Source organism: Pelobates fuscus, chromosome 6 (genome assembly GCF_036172605.1).
Source record: "Pelobates fuscus isolate aPelFus1 chromosome 6, aPelFus1.pri, whole genome shotgun sequence".
NCBI classification, from domain to species: domain Eukaryota; kingdom Metazoa; phylum Chordata; class Amphibia; order Anura; family Pelobatidae; genus Pelobates; species Pelobates fuscus.
The window spans coordinates 306,520,152-306,539,317 of record NC_086322.1 but is presented as its reverse complement, the minus strand read 5'-3'; the positions used below and the strand labels follow the sequence as shown (position 1 = coordinate 306,539,317).

Below are 19,166 nucleotides of genomic sequence, written 5' to 3'. Positions count from 1 at the left end.
TTTATTCTAGTGAAGCAGGACTAGATTAAAAAAGCTACTAAGTTAGATAAGCGGTTGCATATCTTTCTTGTGGATGCTGCACTTTGTTTTATCTATTTTTTGTTGTTAATGATGAAACTATGCATGAATAGTACCTAACTTAATTGTTAAGTTCTTTTTTTGGGGGGAGGGGGGGAGTTAGATGCCATCTGAGAAAATATTTTTGATGTATATTAATTTCCTGTTGTGTTATTCTCTAGAGCAGCGGTTCCCAAACTGACGTGCACACAGGGGTGCTGGGGAAACATTACTGATCAACAGGAGCCTGGTCGAGTGCCGTGGTCCTTTTTAGACCGCGACCGGGCCCCTGTAATGTCGGCCGGCAGGGAGGAAGTGACAGCCTGTGTGTATGTGTCGGTGTATTTATATGCATCTGTGTGTTAATGTGCATGAATATCCGTGTAAGTATGTATGTGGTAGTGTATGTGCATACATCCAAGCAGTAAAACACCAGCACACCATACAAGCACACTCTTGCAATCGAACTCAAATGTTACATACAAACACACCCCTTCACTCAAACACAAATACTTCACACAAATGAACATCCGCATTTAAAAGTGAATATTACATTCAGACACACCCCTGCAATCAAACACAAACATCACATACAAACACACCCCGTATTAAAACACATTAATTATATACAAGCACCCCTTCAAACACTAACACTGTACATTACACTATAGCGCCATTAAATGCGGCAGCGCTGTACAGATATACAACCTAGAAATTTTGACTTGGGGCGTCTTGAAAAAATACTGAAATATTAAGGGCGTCTTGAACCTTAAAAGTTTGGGAACCACTGCTCTAGAGCATAATTTCTTAACCCACTGGGTCAGGACCCTTAACTAGGATCTCAATGTATTTTAGTGGGTTCCTCCCTTTGATTGAAACATGAAATTCCTCAGACGCCAGGTACTGTAGCCTTTCCCAGTGCGGTAGAGAAAGCTCTGATACTGGAAGCGTTTAAAGGACCACTCTAGGCACCCAGACCACTTCAGCTTAATGAAGTGGTCTGGATGCCAGGTCCAGCTAGCTTTTACCCTTTTTTTTTTATAAACATAGCAGTTTCAGAGAAACTGCTATGTTTATACTGAGGGTTAAGCCAGCCTCCAGAGCCTCTAGTGGCTGTCTCATTGACAGCCGCTAGAGGCGCTTGCGTGCTTCTCACTGTGAAAATCACAATGAGAGCACGCAAGCTTCCATAGGAAAGCATTATGAATGCTTTCCTATGCGACCGGCTGAATGCGAGCGCGGCGCCTGACGCGCATGCGCATTCAGCCGATGACATCGCGAGGAAGAAGAGGAGGAGGAGGAAAGCTCCCCGCCCGGCGCTGGAGAAAGAGGTAAGTTTAACCCCTTCCTCCCCCCAGAGCCCGGCGGGAGAGGGTCCCTGAGGGTGGGGGCACCCTCAGGGCACTCTAGTGCCAGGAAAACGAGTATGTTTTCCTGGCACTAGAGTGGTCCTTTAATGAAGGTATTTTGCTGAATTTACCTCCGTATATCATACCTGTTATTGTAAAATGGGTCGCTGGGGTTATATTCTAATAAGAATGCCAAGATAAATCATGGATTCTACAGAAATACTGATTCCTTCCACCTAAAATGATACAAACGAGATCTTAAATCATTTGCACTAAATTGTCTTCGGCAGCTGGAATGCAAATGCAAAGGCTTCATTTTTACTTTCTGCTTTAGAACAATTGGAAAAAAATAAAATCTTTGTTTTTCTGCTAGGTTGTCCCTTCAAGACTGCGTACGGCATGAAAGACATGGAGCGCCATCTAAGGACGCACACGGGTAACTTTGCATTTAGATACAATGTATTTTGTTCACTTCCACATGGACTGTTTGTGTTGGGCACCAGGATAATTCTGGGTCTTTTTTGTTTTGTTTTTCCCAAACTGCTCACTCATATTCTCCATAAACCTTTTATATGTTCAGGTGACAAACCTCACAAGTGTGAGACGTGTGGGAAGTGTTTCAGCCGGAAAGACAAGTTAAAGACACACATGCGATCTCACACAGGAGAAAAACCATACAAGTGTAAAGAATGCGACTACTGTGCAGCCGACAGCAGCAGCCTGTGTAAGCACCAGCGCATCCACACCAACGAACGTCCTTTCAAGTGTCAGATCTGCCCCTACGCGAGCCGGAACTCCAGCCAGCTTACAGTGCACCTGCGCTCCCACACAGGTAAGTCCTGCCAGTCCTGTTCTCTGCAACAGGGGGTTAGAGTTGATTATCGTAACTTTCTCCATTTTTGCATCTCTGAGTGTAAATCGAGTGTCCATTCAGTAATGGACCAAACTGTTTCATGAGATCTCTTACATTTTTTGAGGCCCATGTTGCGAATTGTAGCTGTTGGGCTAAAATGCTCCCCTGAACATTTTAGGAGCTGCCTTGTAGTGCTGGAGTCGGACGGCTACATTTGGACACATCTGTAACTGTCCAGCTATTGCTGTCTGTAACTGTCCGGCTATTGCTGTCTGTAACTGCCCAGCTATTGCTGTCTGTAACTGTCCAGCTATTGCTGTCTGTAACTGTCCAGCTATTTGCTATCTGTAACTGTCCAGCTATTGATATCTGTAACTGTCCAGCTATTGCTGTCTGTAACTGTCCAGCTATTGCTGTCTGTAACTGTCCAGCTATTGCTGTCTGTAACTGTCCAGCTATTGCTGTCTGTGACTGTCCAGCTATTGCTGTCTGTGACTGTCCAGCTATTGCTGTCTGTGACTGTCCAGCTATTGCTGTCTGTGACTGTCCAGCTATTGCTGTCTGTGACTGTCCAGCTATTTGCTGTCTGTGACTGTCCAGCTATTTGCTATCTGTAACTGTCCAGCTATTGCTGTCTGTTACTGTCCAGCTATTGCTGTCTGTTACTGTCCAGCTATTGCTGTCTGTGACTGTCCAGCTATTGCTGTCTGTAACTGTCCAGCTATTGCTCTCTGTAACTGTCCAGCTATTGCTATCTGTAACTGTTCAGCTATTGCAGTCTGTAACTGTCCAGCTATTGCTGTCTGTTACTGTCCAGCTATTGCTGTCTGTGACTGTCCAGCTATTGCTGTCTGTAATTGTCCAGCTATTGCTCTCTGTAACTGTCCAGCTATTGTTATCTGTAACTGTCCAGCTATTGCTATCTGTAACTGTCCAGCTATTGCTGTCTGTAACTGTCCAGCTATTGCTGTCTGTCGCTGTCCAGCTATTGCTGTCTGTAACTGTCCAGCTATTGCTGTCTGTTACTGTCCAGCTATTGCTGTCTGTGACTGTCCAGCTATTGCTGTCTGTTACTGTCCAGCTATTGCTGTCTGTAACTGTCCAGCTATTGCTCTCTGTAACTGTCCAGCTATTGCTCTCTGTAACTGTCCAGCTATTGCTCTCTGTAACTGTCCAGCTATTGCTGTCTGTAACTGTCCAGCTATTGCTGTCTGTAACTGTCCAGCTATTGCTGTCTGTAACTGTCCAGCTATTGCTGTCTGTAACTGTCCAGCTATTTGCTATCTGTAACTGTCCAGCTATTGCTGTCTGTAACTGTCCAGCTATTGCTGTCTGTAACTGTCCAGCTATTGCTGTCTGTAACTGTCCAGCTATTGCTGTCTGTGACTGTCCAGCTATTGCTGTCTGTGACTGTCCAGCTATTGCTGTCTGTAACTGTCCAGCTATTGCTGTCTGTAACTGTCCAGCTATTGCTATCTGTAACTGTCCAGCTATTGCTATCTGTAACTGTCCAGCTATTGCAGTCTGTAACTGTCCAGCTATTGCTGTCTGTTACTGTCCAGCTATTGCTGTCTGTGACTGTCCAGCTATTGCTGTCTGTAATTGTCCAGCTATTGCTCTCTGTAACTGTCCAGCTATTGTTATCTGTAACTGTCCAGCTATTGCTATCTGTAACTGTCCAGCTATTGCTGTCTGTGACTGTCCAGCTATTGCTGTCTGTAATTGTCCAGCTATTGCTCTCTGTAACTGTCCAGCTATTGTTATCTGTAACTGTCCAGCTATTGCTGTCTGTGACTGTCCAGCTATTGCTGTCTGTGACTGTCCAGCTATTGCTGTCTGTAATTGTCCAGCTATTGCTCTCTGTAACTGTCCAGCTATTGTTATCTGTAACTGTCCAGCTATTGCTGTCTGTGACTGTCCAGCTATTGCTGTCTGTAACTGTCCAGCTATTGCTGTCTGTAACTGTCCAGCTATTGCTATCTGTAACTGTCCAGCTATTGCTATCTGTAACTGTCCAGCTATTGCAGTCTGTAACTGTCCAGCTATTGCTGTCTGTTACTGTCCAGCTATTGCTGTCTGTGACTGTCCAGCTATTGCTGTCTGTAATTGTCCAGCTATTGCTCTCTGTAACTGTCCAGCTATTGTTATCTGTAACTGTCCAGCTATTGCTATCTGTAACTGTCCAGCTATTGCTGTCTGTAACTGTCCAGCTATTGCTGTCTGTCGCTGTCCAGCTATTGCTGTCTGTAACTGTCCAGCTATTGCTGTCTGTTACTGTCCAGCTATTGCTGTCTGTGACTGTCCAGCTATTGCTGTCTGTTACTGTCCAGCTATTGCTGTCTGTAACTGTCCAGCTATTGCTCTCTGTAACTGTCCAGCTATTGCTCTCTGTAACTGTCCAGCTATTGCTGTCTGTAACTGTCCAGCTATTGCTGTCTGTAACTGTCCAGCTATTGCTGTCTGTAACTGTCCAGCTATTGCTGTCTGTAACTGTCCAGCTATTGCTGTCTGTAACTGTCCAGCTATTGCTGTCTGTAACTGTCCAGCTATTTGCTATCTGTAACTGTCCAGCTATTGCTGTCTGTAACTGTCCAGCTATTGCTGTCTGTAACTGCCCAGCTATTGCTGTCTGTAACTGTCCAGCTATTGCTGTCTGTGACTGTCCAGCTATTGCTGTCTGTGACTGTCCAGCTATTGCTGTCTGTAACTGTCCAGCTATTGCTGTCTGTAACTGTCCAGCTATTGCTATCTGTAACTGTCCAGCTATTGCTATCTGTAACTGTCCAGCTATTGCTATCTGTAACTGTCCAGCTATTGCAGTCTGTAACTGTCCAGCTATTGCAGTCTGTAACTGTCCAGCTATTGCTGTCTGTGACTGTCCAGCTATTGCTATCTGTAACTGTCCAGCTATTGCTGTCTGTAACTGTCCAGCTATTGCTGTCTGTGACTGTCCAGCTATTGCTGTCTGTAACTGTCCAGCTATTTCTCTCTGTAACTGTCCAGCTATTGCTATCTGTGACCTTCCAGCTATTGCTATCTTTGACTGTGCAGCTATTGCTATCTGTAACTGTCCAGCTATGGCTGTCTGTAACTGTCCAGCTATTGCTGTCTGTAACTGTCCAGCTATTGCTGTCTGTAACTGTCCAGCTATTGCTGTCTGTAACTGTCCAGCTATTGCTGTCTGTAACTGTCCAGCTATTGCTGTCTGTAACTGTCCAGCTATTGCTGTCTGTAACTGTCCAGCTATTGCTGTCTGTAACTGTCCAGCTATTGCTGTCTGTGACTGTCCAGCTATTGCTATCTGTAACTGTCCAGCTATTGCTATCTGTAACTGTCCAGCTATTGCTATCTGTAACTGTCCAGCTATTGCTGTCTGTAACTGTCCAGCTATTGCTGTCTGTTACTGTCCAGCTATTGCTGTCTGTCGCTGTCCAGCTATTGCGGTCTGTGACTGTCCAGCTATTGCTATCTGTAACTGTCTAGCTATTGCTCTCTGTAACTGTCCAGCTATTGCTATCTGTGACTGTCCAGCTATTGCTATCTTTGACTGTGCAGCTATTGCTATCTGTAACTGTCCAGCTATTGCTATCTGTAACTGTCCAGCTATTGCTCTCTGTAACTGTCCAGCTATTGCTCTCTGTAACTGTCCAGCTATGGCTGTCTGTAACTGTCCAGCTATGGCTGTCTGTAACTGTCCAGCTATTGCTGTCTGTGACTGTCCAGCTATTGCTGTCTGTGACTGTCCAGCTATTGCTGTCTGTAACTGTACAGCTATTGCTGTCTGTAACTGTCCAGCTATTGCTATCTGTAACTGTCCAGCTATTGCTATCTGTAACTGTCCAGCTATTGCAGTCTGTAACTGTCCAGCTATTGCAGTCTGTAACTGTCCAGCTATTGCTGTCTGTGACTGTCCAGCTATTGCTATCTGTAACTGTCCAGCTATTGCTGTCTGTAACTGTCCAGCTATTGCTGTCTGTGACTGTCCAGCTATTGCTGTCTGTAACTGTCCAGCTATTTCTCTCTGTAACTGTCCAGCTATTGCTATCTGTGACTGTCCAGCTATTGCTATCTTTGACTGTGCAGCTATTGCTATCTGTAACTGTCCAGCTATTGCTCTCTGTAACTGTCCAGCTATGGCTGTCTGTAACTGTCCAGCTATTGCTCTCTGTAACTGTCCAGCTATTGTTATCTGTAACTGTCCGGCTATTGCTCTCTGTAACTGTCCAGCTATTTGCTGTCTGTGACTGTCCAGCTATTGCTGGCTGTGACTGCCCAGCTATTTGCTGTCTGTAACTGTCCAGTTATTGCTATCTGTGACTGTCCAGCTATTTGCGTCCCATTATTCTCTGCAACCTAATCAAAAGTGAAAGTTATCCCGGTTATTTTTACTAATGTAGAATGTATTTGAGTTCGTTGCAAAGCTCTCACTACGCAGCCGTGACTTCGTTTGCGAGGCCTAACGTAAACATTTTGAGTTCTGCACAAAAAAAATTCCCCACACATTGTTTGTTAAACTGCTATTAAATACCGGGCGATAGTGAGTCTCCAAAGGAGTTGCTTTAACAAATTGCTGCTTTACTTTCTTCCTCTAACCCGTGTGCAGAGGTCAATAATCAAGGCTCACGATTTCCACCTGCCCAGTAGCCGTTGGTTAGTACGCCATGGACCGCCGCTCCCACCCCGTCGCTGATTATTTAATACTCTGTGTCAAAGCAGCAATGTAAATATATATATATTTTTTTTTTCATTTATCCAAAAATATTAATTGAGACCTAAAATTTCTCTCTCTTCCTCATACATGTAGATCTGTGCATGGGCGCAAATGGAGTTCACAGGTGTCTAGCAACGACTAATGTGTAGCCCAATACTTTGAGTTACTGAATGCTCTGTGATTGCATGTGCTGCTCTCCTGTCCATTCCTGGAGCTCTGCCATTGTAGGAGAATTGTGGTGACCGGTAACTTTTAGACCTGTCTTTGTAGCATAGGAATTAGATTTTGAAGCTTGCAATAACTGCACAGGGGCCAAGCAATATGCGACTCTCGGCTGCCTCACTGCAAGGGGTAAGTTGCTAAGGTTGTGCTGCATAATAAGGGCTATAGGATCTCTTTGACTTTGGCTGTCAGACTCCAAAGAGATTATATTTATGTAAATTTCTTTCCTATAATGTTTTGTCCTCTTGAGTGCTATTAAGCGCCAGATGAACCATCGTGGGAAGAAATTGCAGTTATATCATGATATTATTTACCATTTCCTGATACCCTTTACCAAGTTCGCGCCTTGTGAATGTGGCACTTAACACGGCAAAAAAATAATAATCAATTCAATCTAAAATCCCTTTGATGTCTAAATTCTCAGCAATTTGAAGTTTAGCCATTGCCAGTTTCACTTACAAAAAGTTCAGTTGCGTGCACTTTGTTGCCAGCAGGTGGCACTGTGCTGACTTGCTAAAGGATCTAAATAGCCTGGATAGACATTGTATACTGTCAGCATTTCTTAATTATTTTTCTCCCTATAATTTCAAATCTGACATTTGTGAAGTGAGACTAACAAATTGGAATGTGGGTCGGATTACTTGATGCTCACATTTTCTAAGTAATGTATTAAAAATCCTCAGCATTACCAGGTGTCCTGCCTGCTGTTTGCGTTACCCTGACTAGGACGTGTCTGACACCTCGATGTCTATCTTTATTTTCCTACTTGTTGTCTTCGAAAGTGCTGAGCACAGTCTCGGTGCTGCGGCTTCGATCTGGGCATTTGAATGTCACTGTTATATAAACTAGGACACGTGTGACACTGTGAAATGCAGGGTTTCAGCACAATCCGCTCTTTAAAATATCGTAAATCGGATAATCAATAATGATTATAGTGTGGTCCTCCTTTTTTGTATTGTTCTTTAATTTGTTTGTACATAGGGTTAGTATCTGTGTGGATCCTAAACGTACAGACCTATTACATAACAAAGAGGCTTTCCGTGTAGCGGTCCTTATAGTGGCCGGACTAGAGGATAAACGACTAAAGAAACCAATAATAATATCAGGAAGTATTACTTTACAGAGAGGTTAGTGGATGCATGGAATAGCCTTCCAGCTGAAGTGGTAGATGTTAACACAGTAAAGGAGTTTAAGCATGCGTGGGATAGGCATAAGGCTATCCTAACTATAAGATAAGGCCAGAGACTAATGAAAGTATTTAGAAAATTGGGCAGACTAGATGGGCCGAATGGTTCTTATCTGCCGTCACATTCTATGTTTCTATGTTAATTATGCACTAAATTCAGTCCAGCGAAATCGCCATTTGGACCCAAATTCAATCAGTGAGATTTGGACCCATAAAACCGGCACCGTGAGAGTCTGCAGCATCGCAGAGAATGCCGGGGGACCCAGGTAAGGCAGACACAACCCTGACAGAGTGTGCATTTAACCTAAAAATAAGAAATGCTGATGGAGAGCTCGATATGTTTACTAAGGATTTTAGTGCCACTAAGTGTGATATTTATGTGCGCAAGTTACATCTTTATTTACAAAGGTCAAAAATTCATGATATGAGCAGAATACATAGAAAGTAAAAATCAGTTTTTTGGTTGTTTTTGTTTTATTTCATTTTTTTAAGTTTTTTATTGTTTAACTTTGCACTTTACATTGTTTTAAACAGGAGTCAACTCGTTTCGTATTTGATGAAGAGTTACAACAAGCTTGAGTGTTACAGAAGTTACATACATTGGTATAGACAAAGTATGGCATACATCGAAAGTTTATCGGTATCAATATCAACAACAACAATAAATATATGTTTGGTGAGGTATGAGTGGTAGATTAGAGTGTTGTGGTCTCAGTTGGTGTAGGCTGTGGTTGTTCGGCGATCCCTGAGAACAATGCGGTCTTCACATCATGGAGTAGTGGCAAATTACAGTCTTTAATATAACGATCCCAAGGTAACCATGTGTTGGTAAACACTTCATACGTGTTGGATAAGGAGTATGAGAGCTCTATCATCTGTCTGATGGAATCTACTTTGGTTATCCATTCCCTGATATTTGGGGGTTTGGTTTGTTTCCATTTAATTGAGTGAGTAGATGATTGATCAGGATGCGTGTTGGTTTTGCTAAGGGTGTGGGTTATAGCATAAATAGAAGTGCTTCGGGAGTCTGTGGTATTTTTTAGCTTGTTATAAGTGCTACTCTGGCAGATATTTTACTCCAGTATGATTGTATTATGGTGCAAGACCACCAGATGTGACATGGGGTCCCTATTTCAGCTTTGCATCTCCAGCAAATGTTGGAGGTGTTGGGGAAGAATTTGTGTATTCTGGTCGGGGTGAAATGCCGCCTAGAGATTCGCTTATAGTTGCTCTCTTGTGTGGTTGTATTGCTAGATAATTTAAAGATGTTTCTAAATATAGTTCCCCATTCGTCATGGGTTAGTGTGATGTTTAAATCTTTTCCCAGGATTTTGTAAATTCAGGGATATGATCTTGTGTTTCCGTCTGTAGGATCTTATAAAAGATGGTAATGTGTTTCTTCTTACAATGGAAGGGAAAGGCTTGCTCGAGCAGGGATTTGGTCTTGCTTGAAATATTCAGGGGGAGGATCTCGCTTTTGCTGCTATTCATTTTGTAGTTGGACACTAGGCCATAGAGGTCTCTCTCTTTCATTAGATGGGGTAGTGAGGTCTCCGGGTTTGTTAGTGTAAATAGGAGATCATCCGCAAAGGCACATACTTTGTAATCGCGATCTACAATTTGTATAACTTGGATATCTGGGTTGTCCCTGATTCCCTGTAGGAAGGGTTCTATTGTCAGGATAAAAAGGAGGGGGGACAGGGGACACCCTTGTCTTGTACCGTTGGAAATGTGTACCTTGTCTGAGAGCTGACCATTGACCCTTATCTTTGCTCTGGGTTTGGAATAAATGGCAGAAAGCCATGACAGCCAGTTAGGTCCAAAGCCCATGGCTTGCAATGTGGCCATTAACAGGGACCAGTCCACCCTGTCAAATGCCTTTTCGGCGTCGATTGTGAGAATGATGCACGGGTCCTCGCTCTCTTTTGCGTGGTAGATGAGGTTCAGCAGTTTGGTCGTGTTATTTTTGGCTTCTCGCCCAGGCACAAACCCCGCTTGGTCAGGGTGGACTAATCCCTGCAAATATGGTTTGAGTCGGACGGCCTGTATTTTAGTAAAGATTTTTAGATCAATATTAATCAGCGAAATGGGCCTGTAGCTGCCGCATTCCGTGGGATCTTTGCCCGGTTTAGGTATGAGTGTAATGTATGCTTCCAGGGTTTCTTGCGGTAGATTATGTCCTTGGGAGAGGAAGTTGAATGCTGTTATGAAAGGTTTGTTTAAAATTGGGGAGAATGTTTTAAAATATTTGGCTGTAAAGCCGTCCGGCCCTGGGCTTTTACCTAGTGGTAGCTGTTTTGTGACCAAGGAAAATTCCTCGGGTGTGAGTGGAGTGTCTAAGACCTGTCTGGCATTTGGTGGGGTTGTCTGGGTTAGCCTCTTCGTTAGGAAATTTTGGATGTCTCACGGGTCTGGCGGTTGGGATCTGAGATTAGATAAGTTCGAGTAGTAAGAATGGAATTCTTGTAATATATCTGGTAATAAATGGGTTAGTGTCCCTGTGGATTTTTTTATATGGGTTATGTATGTTTGTTGCCTTTCTTTTTGTAACGCTGTGGCTAGCATGCGGCCGCATTTTCCGCTCTGAGTGTAGTATTTGTGTTTAGAGTATAGGAGTGATCTTTGAATTTTCGCGTTTAGTATCGTTTGGAGAGCGGAGCGTTTGTCTATGAGTTGTTTGTATGTATCCAGGGTCAGGTTTTGTTTGTGTGAGGATTCCAAGCGTCTAATGTCTGCCGTGAGTGAGGTTATTTGAGCCTCCTGTGCTTTTTTGCATCTGGAAGCTAAAGCTATTATGTGTCCCCTTACTACAGCTTTATGAGCCTCCCAAACCACTGTGGGAGAAACTGAGGGTGTATTATTTTCCTCAAAGTATTTATTAAGTGTCTATTGTAGTTGGGCTACGTGTACCGGGTCGTTGAGTAGCGCATCATTGAGTTTCCACTGTGCTCGTGAGGGGGTCAGGTTAGGTATTGATAATGTCATGGATAGGGGGCCATGATCGGACCAAGTAATGGGGTCGTATTCGCATGATTGGATAAAGTGGAGATGTCTGTGTTGTAGGAAGAGCATGGCTAGTCTCGAGTAGGTGTGTTTTACAGCTGAAAAATAAGAGTAATCTCGGGAAGTGGGGTGTGTTACTCACCAGCAATCAAAAAGGTGGTGATTGTCAAGGAGTTGAACAATTCTGGACCTGGAGGTTGCGTTGTATTTGGTGGACTTGGAGGTTGTGTCTAGGTCAGAGTCCAGTGAGATGTTGAAGTCTCCCCCCAAAATAAGAATCCCTTCCGTGACTTTTTCTATTGCTGTAAGGTATTTGTGCATATGTTTGCATTGTGTGTTGTTGGGAAGGTATAGGTTGGCAAGTGTCACTATGGAATTGCCTATCTTTCCTTTGACTATCAAGAGCCTCCCGTCTGTGACTGATTGATGTGTTAGGTATGTGAAGGGCGTTTTCGCCCCGACCAGAATGGCTACTCCTTTAGATTTGGATCCTTCATAATTGCTAAAGTATCCAATTGGGTAATGTTTATTGCGTAGGGTTGGGGCTGTGTTGGCTTTGAAATGCGTTTCTTGTAGAAATGCAATATCGGTTCTTCGAGCGTGGAGTTCCTGTAAAGCAAGGGATCTCTTGGTCGGTGAATTGAGTCCCCATGTGTTTAGGATCACTATAGACAGTATAGAAGTTAACTCGACTCCAATAGGAGAATGGTAAGTACTATATACATAAACTCTGGAGTGTCTCTGGAGCTAGCAATTGAGAGTGCGTTTGTATATTTAATGACTAAGCCCCGTCTGCCGGTGGCTTTCCCTGGGTGTGCTAAGCGGTCCCGGGGAGACAGATAAGGCACCGCTGGGGCTAATATTGCTGCTACAGATGATCTAGCAGGTTTGTCGTGCGCGCTTTGGGGGGAGGCGAGCAATCCTCCTGTCTATATAGAAGTGAAGGTAAGTTATCAGGAATTAAGCCTTTTTACTCGTATGGGATAGAGGCCGGCGTTAGTTGTCAGTTTAAGGTCGTGCAGCCGGGAAAGGAAAATATGACTCTGTAGGTGAACTGGGTTGTAGGTAATTTCACCTATATTTGCTTTCTCCTGACCATAACGACCCAGAATGCCTGACACATTTCTCTCGTGTCTATTGTACAATACTGCGTCCTCTCCCTCCCCCAGATCCCTCCAAGGTCTTGGTATAAGGCAGGGGTGGAGGGAGGAGAGCGGAAAGGGTTGGGGGAGAGGGGAGAAGGGGTTGGCATAGGGGGATAAGGTGCAATTTTTTTTTTGTGTGGAATTGGAATTGTCCCAGAGGCCCCATTGAAACCTTAGCCTCGGTGATAGGTAAAGAAGGAGGGGAGGGTAAGAAGCAAAAAGGATAGAGGGTAGGGGAGGAGGGCGAGAGAAGCAGCAAGGGGATATAACTAGTTACCCATGTAGAGAGATGCACAATGTTACATTTAGTACCCTTACGATATATAGCGAAGCCAGGAGCCCCTGGTCGAGATCAGTTCGGAAGTATGTGGAACCCCTCAGGTGCGGGTGTCAGAGTTTTTTCTACAGGTCCCAACTCGAGAATAGGGGTCTCTGGAGTTTTTCCGATGAAATTTTCGGTGTCCGTTAATCTTGGGATAATGCGGATATAAGAAACTCTGCATCATATGTCGTGACTCGTGAGGAATTTGTGGGGCCAGTATCCACCTGGGCATGTAGCCTTGTGCGGGGTTGGTACAGTACAATTATAGGGGTGCAGTATGGCTCGGAAAGGGGGGTGGTTGGGCCATGTGAGGTGAGAGATCAGCGTCCAGGTCATTGTAATAATGGTCATGGGAAGGCATAGTTATTGTCCTGACCTGTGAACATAGAAAGAGCCTCAAAGCTCTGACAACTTGCCTGACCTTCACGTTATCTCTATGCTGTGTTCCTGTCCCGGGCTTCAAATTTGGTGGGAGTCAGCTTGCTGCAGCTGTATGCTTCTTTGTTGATGTTGTTGGTCGTTTCGACGTCTCTTAGGCGGTGTTTGCCATCTTGCTCTCTGTGGACGTGGGTAGTTATGAGGAGCTTGTACCGGGCCATGCCAATCGGGAATTTGTATGTCTGGGAGGTTTAGAGCTGAGGTAAACGTGGCTATGTCATCTGATGTGGTCACAGTAGCGGTGGCCCCGTTATGTGTGGCCGTTAATGAGAGGGGGAACCCCCATCTGTACCTAATGTTCCTGGTGCGGAGGAAGTCAGTCAGAGGTTTGAGGATTCTTCTCGCTTGTAATGTCATCCAAGAAAGATCTGGATAGATTTGTATTTGTGCCCCCAAGAAAAGGAGCGGTTGTGTTGTCTTCCTCAATTCTCGGAGGATGTCTTCTTTCACCCCGTAGTAGTGTAGCCGGCAGATTATGTCTCTTGGGGCATCTGAGGTTGGGCCTCTTGGTTTGAGCGCCCTGTGGGCTCTGGCAAATAAGATACGCCCCGACGAATCTTTATGGAGCAGGTAATTAAACAGCTCCTGGAGTGTATAGGGGAGATTTTCTCCTTCGACTTCTGGCATGCCTTTGATTCTAAGGTTGTTACGGCGCCCTCTATTGTCTAGATCGTCGATCGAGCGGTACATCTATGCCATTTGAGTGTTTTGTGCTTCCAGGGCTTGCTGCACTTGCTTGACTTGGGTAAGTGTTGAAGCGCTGTCCGAGACGGCCGGGCTCAGGGGAGGTGAGGAATGCTCAGAACGGGATTCCGCCGCCATCTTGGGGCCTACCTCTTCGTACCCCCGCTCCCCCGTTTTTATTTTTTTCTTGTTTTTGTTTTGTTTTTTTCAATATAATGCGAGACAACAAATTGCTCTCCTACTGTTATTTTAATTAAAATACTCTTAACGTACTGCAGAGATTGTATACACTGAGTGCTGCAATCATTTTGGAAACTGCGTTTCATGCTGCGAGGTTAAGATTATATTGTGCTGAAAAAATGAAGAATGTGTAAACTGAAGGGACTTCCTGTCAGAATCGCTCTGTAATTCCACGTTCGTGAAGGCTGAATACGTTCATTGCAGTTATGGTTTCCTGTTTTATTTTCTATATTTCCTCCTTTAACTTTATTCAATCTATTAATAGGTGTCTATTCTGTGCCCTCTGTAGTTGACGCATTGTTTTTTTTCGGTTTTGTGGTCTTTGCCCAGTGCTGCTCACTGGCTCCGATTTATAGCTAAACCCATCGTTTAATCCACTTTCACATTCCCTTATTTCTCTTTTCCTCACCTTTAGATACATGTCCTTTCTCTTTCCACGTTCATTCTTTACTTCTTTTTAACAGTAGCCATTTATTGATTTATTATTTTGCTATCCTTATACTCTTTCATCTTTTTATTCCTATAGTTTTCTACACCATTTTTATATATCTCATTTTTCTACAAACTCGCAATACTAGGAACGTGTATGATAATTCAGATTGTCTGTATTAATTCGTTGTAAATAGGAGGAAAGAGAAGCCAGCAATCCCCCTGTTTGTGTCTCCTGAATTTAGTGACGAGGTAGATGTTCTTCCTGGTGTAACCATATAGAAATTGCATTGTTCTAGTTTGTCTCCGTGCATCTTTAATGTTGCCAGATCTCCATTCCATTGGGCTCTTTGCCCCATGTTCTATGATGTGCCACAATAACTCTGACTGTTGGAATGCTGAGTGTTTGATACCTTTATGCTTTTCAATTGGTAATGAGTGATGGATCCACTTTTTCCATCCTTGCTTTGTCCATTAATTTCTAGCTCTGATAATTATATAATCTGAATGTTTAACTTTTACTTTAACTCTTTATCATTTTTATTGCAGGCGATGCACCTTTCCAATGTATCCTCTGTAACGCCAAGTTCAAAATCAACTCTGATTTGAAGAGGCATATGCGCGTCCATACTGGGGAAAAGCCCTACAGATGTGACTTTTGTGACTTTTTCTGTGCCATGAAAGGGAATTTGAAATCCCACATCAAGATGAAACACAATGCTGACACCACTTATAAGTGTGCGGAGTGCGATTTCCAGTGTGGGAGTAAAGCCGATTTGCGACAGCACTTACGATCCCATCTACCGGAACAGCCAGTGAAGTGTCCGGAATGCACCTACTCTTGTGCTAACAAGGCCGCTCTGAAAGTCCACGAAAGAATTCACTCCAAGGATCGCCCCTTCAAATGCCATTTCTGTCGTTTTGATACAAAGCAGCGAAGCAACCTGACCACACACATCAAAAAATGTCACAATGAAGAAGTAAAATCTAAGAAGGTCGATTTGTCCAAGAGAGAAGAAGGCCTACCAAGGCCATATAAGCCGCGCAAGAGTAATAAAGTGGATGCAAAAAAAGCTTTTAAATGCGATCTTTGTGACGCATCCTTTGTTAGAGAAGACTCTCTCCGGAGTCATAAGAAACAACACAACACATTTATACTCCAGAAGCCATCGGAAATCTCTGTGGTTCAGATTCCAACGGAAGGTCCAAGGCAAGCCAATAACAGACAGCTCAAGGTTCCTCTTAGGGACACTGAAGTTTTGCCATTCAGTGACCAAAGAGTAAAGATTATGGTTCAAGGGTCAGAAAAGAACGATGTAGAGACTTCACCTGTATCTTGTAACCTGATCGCAAACCTTTCAAAGCATGTTGCCAGCAACCAACTTGAGATGTTGAGTCAGGTCAACTTAATGGCATCGCCACAAGCAATGAGATCTCCGGGGCCCACTCCTCACACAGTTCTCCCTAGTACTCCTGATCATAATTGCAGTACTGATCTACACGAGGAGATCATATCTAATGGAACTGTGGATGGTCAGGATTCTCCGGATCATGTAACATTCATCTCCAGCACAGGCATGACATGCACGGACTTTGAAGCTATAATACAAGAGACCACAGAAGTGACTGTAATTAGTGAAGATGGGGACACTGGCAGAGAGTCTGCACAATCTTCTCCAGTCTTTTCATCGTCCCCTCAACCCGATGCATCAAAGCAAAGCAAGAACCACATCTGCTTGTTTAATATCAGATAAACGTCAGCTTCGCCCACAATCTAATATAGTTTTACTTTTCCATCTCATGAAGTGTATATACAACCAACTGATGTTTTATCTGAATTTCAGCATCGCTCACCTGACAATAGGAAACCAATGTTTGGTGGTGTTTTTTGTTTTTTTTGTTTTTGTTTTTTTTGTATTACGGAATGACACTATACTGTGGTCCCTGCTTGCTTTCTTTTATTTTTCCCCACATTAAGATAAACTGAAAAGATAATTCGCATGACTTGCAATATAACAAATACATTCTTATTCTCATCTGTTTTTGGTTTCTTTTCGTTTTGATTATGTTTTTGTTTATTGACTCTATGCATTATTGTTAGAATGTCCTGCCATGTATTTGATTCATATTTTGCTTGTTTTATGATAAAAGGGATTCCCCCCACCTGTTATGTTATATATATGTTGGTTTGAGAATGTTTTTTTTTTTTTTTTTCCCAGTTATTGTAGATGGTTTTAACCCAAATTATGTTCATTACACCTGGAGATTGTTTTGTGCCTAACTGCTATTTGGCAGAATTTGGGCTGATCAGATGTTTGATAGAATTCCTCATGTCCAAGCGGAAATATACCCAAATTATGGGTCACCCGAAACACCCAATGCTGAACATGCTCATGTTGGCTCATGATTCTGAACTCCGCTGGAGACACAAAAAAAAGAGATTGATGGCAGAAAAATATGATTTATGTTTAGGGGAGAGCCACTAAATGTTAACTCTATCAAAGCGAGGTGAGCAATAGGGATAAAAGGAGGAGCCATTACAAAACAAAATTCTCTCGGTTACTTTTTCTTGATATGTGAATCAATATACTCCTATCAGTCTACTGCGGTATGTCTACATGATATTATATTGTGTACATATTATGCAGCACATTGTTCCCATTTTCATGCTTTTTTCTTTCTTTTCTGATTCAGGCATATGGACGAATTTCGAGTGTCCCCAAAAAATATTTGACTTTTGGAAAAAACAACATTGTCTCGCCATGCACAAGTGTAATGTACATGGAGTTAGTTCGATAAACCTAGCTGTTATCTGTATCCGAACTCCCTCATTTCAGCTTTCGGTGTCTGAGTGATCCCTCGCACTGCTACAGTAACCAGTGAAGTTAAACTCCTGGGGCTTGATGGACATAATGTGCCTGTTTCAACCAATAGGGAAGCAGTAAAATCAGATCAGGGTCCCAGGAATAAGAATCCCGGAGAGGGAATGATATCCGTATTTTATAGAAAAAATTTTAGTTCTGCAAATGATGTGCATATATTATCATCAGCAAATCGACAACAGTGGCTGTAGCACGGTATAAAGAATGAGCGCTAGATCACATCACGTAACGTCACGTAAAGTCAACAAAGCAAATTTGTCAGAAAGCGAGAGGAGGTGCTGGCGAGGGCCCCGCTTAGAATGAACGTACAGTTTAAAGGATAACGATTAATAAGTACTGAGCTGATTCGTCAGGATGTGCAGCTATATTTCTATAGAAACACATAGTTAGGATTTCAGATGTACTGAAAATTCAAAGTAAAACAAATAAAAATTAGTGTTTTCTTTTTTTTAAATATATATATTGTTTGTTTGGTGGGTTTTTTTTTGTGGGGGGGGGGGGAGGGAGGGGTTTCCCTGGAAGTTCTTCATGATCAAATTCTAATTTCCGCTTTCACCTTTCCTGTGGACTATGTAGGAAACCATTAAACATTAAAAAGCACTCAGAGGCAGCTCATTGGCAGACAGTGGGCAGCTCAGAGTGCAGCTCAGAGGCGGCTCATTGATTGAGAGCGCTCAGAAGCGGCTCAGTGATTGAGAGCGCTCAGAGGCGGCTCATTGATTGAGAGCGCTCAGAGGTGGCTCATTGATTGAGAGCGCTCAGAGGTGGCTCATTGATTGAGAGCGCTCAGAGGTGGCTCATTGATTGAGAGCGCTCAGAGGTGGCTCATTGATTGAAAGCGCTCAGAGGTGGCTCATTGATTGAGAGCACTCAGAGGCGGCTCATTGGTTTAGAGCGCTCAGAGGCGGCTCATTGGTTGAGAGCGCTCAGAGGCGGCTCATTGGCTGAGAGCGCTCAGAGGCGGCTCATTGAGAGCGCTCAGAGGCGGCTCATTGATTGAGAGCGCTCAGAGGCGGCTCATTGATTGAGAGCGCTCAGAGGTGGCTCATTGATTGAGAGCGCTCAGAGGTGGCTCATTGATTGAAAGCGCTCAGAGGTGGCTCATTGATTGAGAGCACTCAGAGGCGGCTCATTGGTTTAGAGCGCTCAGAGGCGGCTCATTGGTTGAGAGCGCTCAGAGGCGGCTCATTGGCTGAGAGTGCCCAGAGGCGGCTCATTGATTGAGAGCGCACAGAGGCGGCTCATTGATTGAGAGCGCTCAGAGGCGGCTCATTGATTGAGAGCGCTCAGAGGCGGCTCATTGATTGAGAGCACTCAGAGGCGGCTCATTGATTGAGAGCGCTCAGAAGCGGCTCATTGACTGAGAGCGCTCAGAGGCGGCTCATTGAGAGCGCTCAGAGGCGGCTCATTGGTTGAGAGCGCTCAGAGGCAGCTCATTGGTTTAGAGCCATAAGAGGCGGCTCATTGGTTGAGAGCGCTCAGAGGCGGCTCATTGGCTGAGAGTGCCCAGAGGCGGCCATTGGCTGAGAGCTCTCAGAGGCAGCTCATTGGTTGAGAGCGCTCAGAGGTGGCTCATTGGCAGACAGTGCTCAGAGGCGGCTCATTAACTGAGAGTGCCCAGAGGTGCCAACAGGTTTCTCCTGCA

The 19,166-nt window shown here is 44.0% G+C and overlaps 1 protein-coding gene across 1 annotated transcript in view; it reads left to right on the top strand.

Moving 5' to 3' along the window:
* ZFP64 (ZFP64 zinc finger protein) overlaps nucleotides 1-16,602 on the top strand; it is a 34,815-nt gene extending 18,213 nt beyond the window's left edge. Inside the window, exons 4-6 of the mRNA XM_063425684.1 lie at nucleotides 1,780-1,842; nucleotides 1,987-2,238; nucleotides 15,189-16,602. Of these exons, the coding sequence (XP_063281754.1) occupies nucleotides 1,780-1,842; nucleotides 1,987-2,238; nucleotides 15,189-16,393 (1,520 nt within the window). The 3' untranslated portion in view covers nucleotides 16,394-16,602. The remainder of the gene's footprint in view (nucleotides 1-1,779; nucleotides 1,843-1,986; nucleotides 2,239-15,188) is intronic.
* Nucleotides 16,603-19,166: the final 2,564 nt, after the last annotated feature.